The 7,666-nt window shown below is 49.3% G+C and overlaps 1 protein-coding gene across 3 annotated transcripts in view; it reads right to left on the reverse strand.

The window, feature by feature from the left end:
* The window catches only part of LOC108555784 (protein outspread), a 9,706-nt gene extending 4,484 nt beyond the window's left edge, over positions 1-5,222 (reverse strand). For all 3 annotated transcript variants that reach the window (XM_017911604.1, XM_017911603.1, XM_017911605.1), the window contains exons 1-7: positions 5,149-5,222; positions 4,907-5,068; positions 4,192-4,364; positions 3,016-3,971; positions 2,793-2,949; positions 2,474-2,708; positions 8-2,404 (exon numbers count right to left, since the gene is read on the reverse strand). In XM_017911604.1, coding sequence (XP_017767093.1) covers positions 8-2,404; positions 2,474-2,708; positions 2,793-2,949; positions 3,016-3,971; positions 4,192-4,364; positions 4,907-5,068; positions 5,149-5,169 — 4,101 coding nt within the window. In that variant the 5' untranslated portion in view covers positions 5,170-5,222. The remainder of the gene's footprint in view (positions 1-7; positions 2,405-2,473; positions 2,709-2,792; positions 2,950-3,015; positions 3,972-4,191; positions 4,365-4,906; positions 5,069-5,148) is intronic.
* Positions 5,223-7,666: the final 2,444 nt, after the last annotated feature.

A 7,666-nucleotide genomic window follows, 5' to 3' on the forward strand; every position in this document is an offset into this window, starting at 1 on the left:
CTTCCGATAGCGCCTGTTCCTTTTCCACCCTCAAATTCTCCAATTCCTGACGGTGTTTCTCCTCCATTTCGGAAATGGTGCGTCTGTGAGAGTTCTCCATGGCGAGCAGACCCTTCTCGCACAACGCTCGCAGCTGCTTGATCTCTTCCTTGTACCTCTTCCGTGTTTCCGCGTCTGTGTCCAATTCCGCGCTCATCGATCGTTGATAAGCGGCTCTAAGTTCGTTCACGTGAGCAGAGTGCTCGGAATCCATGGCGTTCAGTCTGTGTTCCAATTTTCTAGCCTTTTCTCGTAAACTGGCCGCTTCCAGTTCGTACTGAGAGGTTAAAGATTGCCGCTGACTGTCTAGTTCACCCTTGATGTCCATCAAGTCCCTCTCCTGGTTGCGCTTCAACGTTTCCAATTCTTTATTGTGCTCCACCGTTATCCTCTGAATGGTTTCCTGCAATTGGTCGCACTGTTTGCAAGTCACGCTATTCATGTGGTCGCTCAGCTTCTTGATCTGCTCGCGCAGCTGCGAGCATTTTTCACACACGCTAGACCAGTCCGCGATGACTGACGATGACTTCGACGGCCACGCCGTGTTCTCGCTATTCTCGCATAATCTCTCTCGAACGCGTTTGCCCAGCTCCACCAAGTCCTCCTCTAGGTAGAGCAAACTCTGGCCGACGTTCTTCATCTGCTCCTTCGAGGTACGCTTCGAGCCTGATATCCTGTCCTCGCAGTCCTTGCTAAACTGCTGATAAAGGTAACTGTACTCCGCGTCGAGAATCGGATTGCTTTGGAACTCGTGATCGTCTGCTGTTAGCAGACTCGAAAGAACGTCGTCGTTTCGGATTAGACTAGATACGAAAGTCTCTCCAGGGAAGGTCGTCAACTGTCTCGTGTTCTCCTGAAGAAGCCCGATTCTGGCGTCTATTAAAGCTTTGTGCGCGATCACGTCCGCGTAGTCCGTTAACAGCTGTCGGGACTCGTATTTCGATTCGACCATCGTCGACTTGTTCTTCTTCAACTGACGAAGACATTCCTCATACACGTCGGACAGTTCGTGAGTGGATAGTTCCATCTCCTGGCGCAGCCTAGCCTGCGCCGCATCGATCCAAGATTCCAACGTTATGCTCTCCGTGTTGTCGAAATTGAGGCAGGCATCGGTGATGCTCGTGATGTTCTGCTCGTACGTCTGACCACATCGCATGATCACGTGAGACACTTCCGCCTGTACCAACTCTTTGCTCACCGTTTCCTGAGCCAATGCCCATGCCTCTCGAATTCGTCGATCTTCCAGTAACTTTCTGCTCGAATTCATCACTTGCTGTTTGTTCGAATCTTCCTGCTCGGACATGCTCAGCGTCTCCGCGGCCAGAGCTTCCGCGAGCTGCCTCAATTTCGTCTCTTTGTATCTACGAACGACTTCGTTCATCTCGCGTTGTTTCTGTAGCAAAAAATTTAAGCTCTCGCTACGAGCTGCGGACACCTCTTTAGTCGTGGTTTCCGTCGCGGCCACGCCACCTACTAGTACTAACTTATTAGCTAACACTCTAGTAAGATACTGAATGTAACTGGTGTTTTGGTACGTTTTGGGCTTAGTTCCGTGAATCTTACGCATTAAGCTTGAGGCAAGCTGACTAGTTTCGACCAATTCACTGAGAACGGCACTCCGGTCGAATGACCGGCCGACCGCGCACTTGACCTGTCTCAGAACGACAAACTCGAACGCCACCCTCTCCGCGATCAGCTTCATCTTCTCCCGATCGTCCAGCTGGCCGTTCTGCTCCAGCGTCTGCCGTCTCTTCGTGAGTTCGCTCAATTTATCTTTAAGTATAGTCTCTAGTCTAGATACCACTACGCCTACTGACTCGGTCACTTGAGCGCTAGCTTGGGTTTTCTTACATTCTAAGCACGAGTCCAGGATGTCGTTTACCTCGCGTAAACACTTCTCCGCTTTATCCTCCGCTTGCGTCGAACCTAAACATTTCTCCAGCCTTCTCTTCGACTTTGACACCACCCTCTCTAATTTCCTTAACCTCGCGATGATCTCTAACGAAACTTCGCTGGTAGAAGACGCACTGATCTCGCTACACTCGCTGGAGTCCTTCTCGGCGTCGCTCGCCATATTTTCCGCCACGTTCGCCACTTTCGTCTCCAACGTACTCAGTCTGATCAATACCTTCATCGGTTCGGAGCTGGTTGCACTGTCCAGCGATTTTCTTCTTAATCTAGAACGATCCAGACTCTTGCCATCCCTCCTCTTCTCCTTCTTTGGATTCGGACTCGACTCCTTCGAGCTGCTTCCAGTCGACACGGGGGTGCTGATGCTCTTCCCGCGTTCTATAGCACAGATCTTGTTCTCCAGATCCAGCAGCTTGTCCTCCATCTCTTGGGAGATTTGAAAAGACTCACGGCCCTTCAATGATAGCGATCTCCTCTTATCCCTGGTTTCGACTTTTGTTAGCTTCTGTTTCAGCGTCCTTACTTGTTTTTCGCTGGCCGCAAGCTTGTTCGTCAAGTCTTGGATCCTGGCTGCCATTAACTGTATCTGGGCCTGGTTCGTCTCGCTGACACTAGCTGCATCCTGCTTATGAGCGAAGATTTCTAGTTCCAGTGCGTCCTGTATCGCATGCGCTTCGCGAAGTTCCTTGCGCATCGCGCGTATCTCCAGGATAGCTTTCTCGAAGCGGCTTCGGAGTTCGTCGTACTCTTCCACGATTCTAAAAACGAGAAACGTTAACGATGTATCTCGATCTCGTTCCTACATCTTTGCGCCACACTTACCGGTCGAGTATATGCCTTACCTTTCCTTGTCGAGCGAATTCAGGTCCAGATCTAATTCGATATTCGTCAAATCGCTGAGAGAATCGAAACTCCGCCCACGCTCCCTCGCAGCGGACAATCCTCCTTTGTCTTCCAACTCTCTGACTTTGCTATATAAACGCTCGTTTTCGTCTATCCCTAAATCAGCGACGACACGATAAATGACCCAATTAATCACGTAAGGATTTTATTCGATCAACGTACCTTGAGACAGTCTGTTACTCAAAGAAGCTATCTCCGATTGCAGATGTTCAACAGTTCTATGACTCGATGCCAACTCTTTGGTAAGCATCTCACACCGCTCACTGGTCTCCCTGAGAATAGCCTCCGTCTCCAGTAACTTACACTCCAACATCTCTTTGTCCCTGTTGTACATCTTCTTCATCTTCTCCAGGTCCTCCAAATCCTTGTTCCTCTGCTGCTCCGTTCTCTGAATCGTGTTCAACAGCTCGTCCACCTGCTTCTCTCTGATGGAAGCTTCCGCCTTCTGCTGCCTCAACCTAGACAGCTCTTTCTCGGCGCTGGCAACGTCCGCTTTCGCCGTGTTCAGCTGCGACTTCAAGCTCTCGATTTCGCTCTCCTGACGCTCGATAATGACTAGTAGCGTGCTTGGGTGGGACTGATTCTGATCCAGCTGATCACGCAGCAGGGATACCTGGCTCTCCAGCAATTCCACGATTAGCGGGCTCTCGTTGGCGCTCGAGAGACAACTGTTGCTCTGCATGTGCCCGTTGTGCTGCTCCTCGTCTTCTCCGAGTTCGCAGCAAGCCATCATTAGATCCTCTGACCTCACGCTGTCCAAAGTGCTCCTCCTTGAACTCAAAGGCGAGCTGCAGCTTCTTTTGTACACTCTAGACCTGGAGCTTGATCTGGACCGAGCTTTCACTCGCGACAGCGCCGTTCTGGTTAACGGCGGCGACGGTGGTAATTCCGACCATTCGTGGTTCGCCGAGTCTGACCAGCTGGAACCCTTCAATCCGCTGGGCCAGTCGCCGTTTCTCACCAGAGGTGGTGACACGGGCACTTCGGACCAGTCGCCTGACTCTCTCCTGCCACCCTCTGACGCTGTTCGATATTCCTCGTCCGAGGAGAACAGCACTGAGCGTGGCGTGACAGAGGTCGAGGGAACCACCGAGTCTCTTTCGCGGTCCGTGATGGATCTAAAATCAGACAGGGGACTTTAAGTGAATCCAAACGTGCCTTCCAGGTCTATACCAATTCGTAAACACCCTAACGCTATCGGTCGTTCGATTCGAAATCTGATGGATGTCAGCACAGCTGAGTGACACAACGATATCAATTTTCCTTTCAATCCTGTGTCAACTAAGTATCCTGTTAACTGGGAATCTTATCGAAAGGACTATGCTTTGCTACACTTACGCAGTGGGTGATTGCGGAGTGGTATCTGGCTGGCCATCCTGACAAACGGTGAGAGAATCACTGCTACTGTCCGGGTCTGGTAAATTGGCAGCCCTCCGAATGGCCGACATCCAACTGGCCCGTATACCAGCGGTGACCGCGGACAAGACGGTAGTTCCTCGATCGTCCCAGGCCTTGAGATGGCGCGAGAAAGAAAAGAAGGTAAACGATGGAATAAACGGGGCAAGAAGAAAGCAGAGAGGTTATCGTCTATGTGGGACAAGCAGCGGGATACAGCGGGTGACAGAAATCAGTGACACGAATAAACGAAGAGTTCCGAGATCTGTTCTAGCGTGAAATTGAGTTACCGACTTTTTCCAGCCACTCCCATCCCGAGCACGGAAGTTAATTCCGGCAATCCAATTGACCAGCAAGCCCCCGGGAGATTCACGGCTAACTATAGTCCTCGTGGAGGATTCTGGAACGCTGATGCTTTCCTATTTGCACGTGCAGCGAAGCAGACGGAAGTTTAGACACCGGTCCAGCCGGTAGACAATGTAAACCGACTCGTTTTGCATTGTATCCGATTAGGCGAGAAGGGACAGGAGGGAAGAAAATTGCGGCTCCGTAAGGTCTAACTGGATCTCCGTTCGCTCATTCGTTCATTCGTTGGTTCGTTCGCGCGGAATGTTAATTACCGTAAATCACCGCGTGCAAATCCGCCGGTCACACTCACCACAGTCTGGAATCCATAATTTCTTGCGACTAAAAGGGGCGTGACGGCAGTAACGGTATTCAGATCTATGACGCCGTCCATGATACCCTTATCTTCCGCGCAGGGATCTCGGTAGTACATGAGACCGCAGCCGCGCAGCACGAACCAATGCTTGTTCCATTCCTGAGGAATACACCATTCGTTGCATACATATCGACTCTCGCCGAGGCTACCGAGCTGGAATTATCACGCGAAAGACGAACCTTGTTCAATCCCTGTTTCATTAGCCAGCCTTTCTTGATGTTCAACAGATCCTCGGCGGGCAGGTCGACCCTCAGTTCGGAGGTAGGGGAGTATCTAATGCCGGAGATGTCAAGGCCGCATCCGTCTGGATCACCTCTGATCTGTACGACATTATCAAGCAATTGCTGTTACTCTGACTGCTCGTGAAAGGTGTACACGGGGATACGAGAGTTCGCAGTCACGGAGGCTTAATTGTCTATTGGATCGCTAACTCGAGAGGACTGGCGAGATGCGTTTCGTTCGATCGAACCTAGAGACGTGGGTCGTCTGAGCTAATCAGAGGAAAACATTCGTATAAATTGGATACTCACGAATTTGTCCTGGTAAGCCGCATTCGCCGCATCCACGACGTCCCGAGTGGGCTCGGAGGTTCTAGGCTTGATCCTCCTGACGCGTGGCTGGGTCAAGGAGGCAGCGATGTCTCGCAGCTTGCCCTCTCTTTCCAGAACCGTTCACCATTTTCTGCTCCATTCGATAGAGTCATCCTGCGCCTCCCGTTACGAGAGGATAATGACAGGCTAGCGTCTAATGGTCGTGATCGAGCAGCAACAGAAATGCGTTTCCGGGCTTCTACCATCGCGCTGGTCGCGTTATCAAAAACGTACGTCGCCGGCTACACCGATAATCTACTTTTTCAGCTGGACGCTGGCAAGGCCAGACGAACGACTGGTTAATTGACTGCCGACTAATTAATAACCCGGACCCGGTTCGCGTCCACGACCAGGCGAGAACCAGGCTTATCTCGCTCGTTTATCCGCGTTTCTATCGACCCGCCATCGAAATCTAACCGCCATTACTATGCTAATAACAGTTTTCTCCCAGCCACCGCTTCCACGTCGTTCTTGCGTCAGGGTAGATAACGTTCTGTCAAGGCAGAAACAAAGGGGTAGATTCTATGCGAATTCTTATCTGTCACGAGTGATGGACCTATTCAATTTCGAGTTTAAAAGCTTCCAAGCTTCCACAGCTCGTCTCATTTCTACGATACGATGTCGAGGACCAATTCTTTGCAAAAATCACGAATAAAATGGAAGCTTCGATATTATTCGAATTAATTGCCCGAATAACGAGGGTGAAATTTTATATCTGTCTCGAACGATAGACCTATTCAATTTCGAGTTTAAAAGCTTCGTCTCATTTCTACGATACCATATTCCAAGCTTTCACAGGTCATCTCATTTCTACGATAAGATGTCGAGAATCTATTTTTCGCAAAAATCGCGAATAGAATGGAAGCTTGGATAATATTCGAATTAATTTTCTGTATAACGCGGAGGAAATTTTATATCTGTCCCGAGTGATGGACCTATTCAATTTCCGGTTTAAAAGCTTCCAAGCTTCCAAGCTTTCCCAGCTCGACTCGTCTCATCTCTACGATACGATGTCGAGGACCTATTCTTTGCAAAAATCACGAATAAAATGGAAGCTTCGATATTATTCGAATTAATTTCCCGAATAACGAGGGTGAAATTTTATATCTGTCTCGAACGATAGACCTATTCAATTTCGAGTTTAAAAGCTTCGTCTCATTTCTACGATACCATATACCAAGCTTTCACAGGTCATCTCATTTCTAAGATAAGATGTCGAGAATCTATTTTTCGCAAGAATCGCGAATAAAATGGAAGCTGTGATGTTATTTGAATTAATTTCCCGAAGAACGAGGGTGAAATTTTAAAGGACGATCGGTTAATCGAAAAGAAATTGGGGAAGTGCTGGTTGTCCACGAATCGACTGGATCTCTCGAGTGGATATTAGCGGATATCTTTCGGCAATCGAGGTTCGACATAAATCTCGTGGATCACCGGTGGAACTCGGCAACGGGTTCCTGGTCGTTGGACGCCAATCTAAATGAAATCTACGGATCAGACGGGAGAGCAGAGATCACGGAGCACGCGGCGTGGAGAACCGGTAGATTTTCTCCAAGATTGTGCACACGCAATTACGCAACGAACGGGAAACGTAATCACACCAGGCGAATCCTTTGGAATCGAAGCTAACTGTGCTAGTTAGACCCTTATAAATCTCGTACGCCGGATCCCTCGTTCCCCGTACGCGTTGCTTAACCTTTCCAGTCGCTGATTCACCGTTTAATGCTGAATTTCCGTATTGACGTGTCGATCGTGTTTGCTCAAAATCATTACGTCCATTCGAGATAATGCTGATGGATGAATCCACCTTGCGAGAAATAATATTGACCGATAACCGGCGCCTCGATGGAGGTTGCTGTTTATGCAGTTGATTACACGCTTTGCGTTGCCCCCCTGTCAGATTTATTTCATATTTCTCTAATCGATCGAACGAAGAAGATGCTCGTCGAACAAGAAGCATCGTCTTCGACGCGGAATAAAAATCGAGGCTGAGTTTCGCGAAACGTCGAAACCTCGAAACCTCGAAATGCAAGAGACTTTCCAGTTTACAGAATTCGAAAGTTTACACGGTGTTCGTGATTTGGGATTCTGAACATACTCGAAAGGT

The sequence above is a fragment of the Eufriesea mexicana genome, unplaced genomic scaffold, assembly GCF_001483705.2.
Source record: "Eufriesea mexicana isolate 0111107269 unplaced genomic scaffold, ASM148370v2 scaffold265, whole genome shotgun sequence".
In the NCBI taxonomy this organism is placed as follows: domain Eukaryota; kingdom Metazoa; phylum Arthropoda; class Insecta; order Hymenoptera; family Apidae; genus Eufriesea; species Eufriesea mexicana.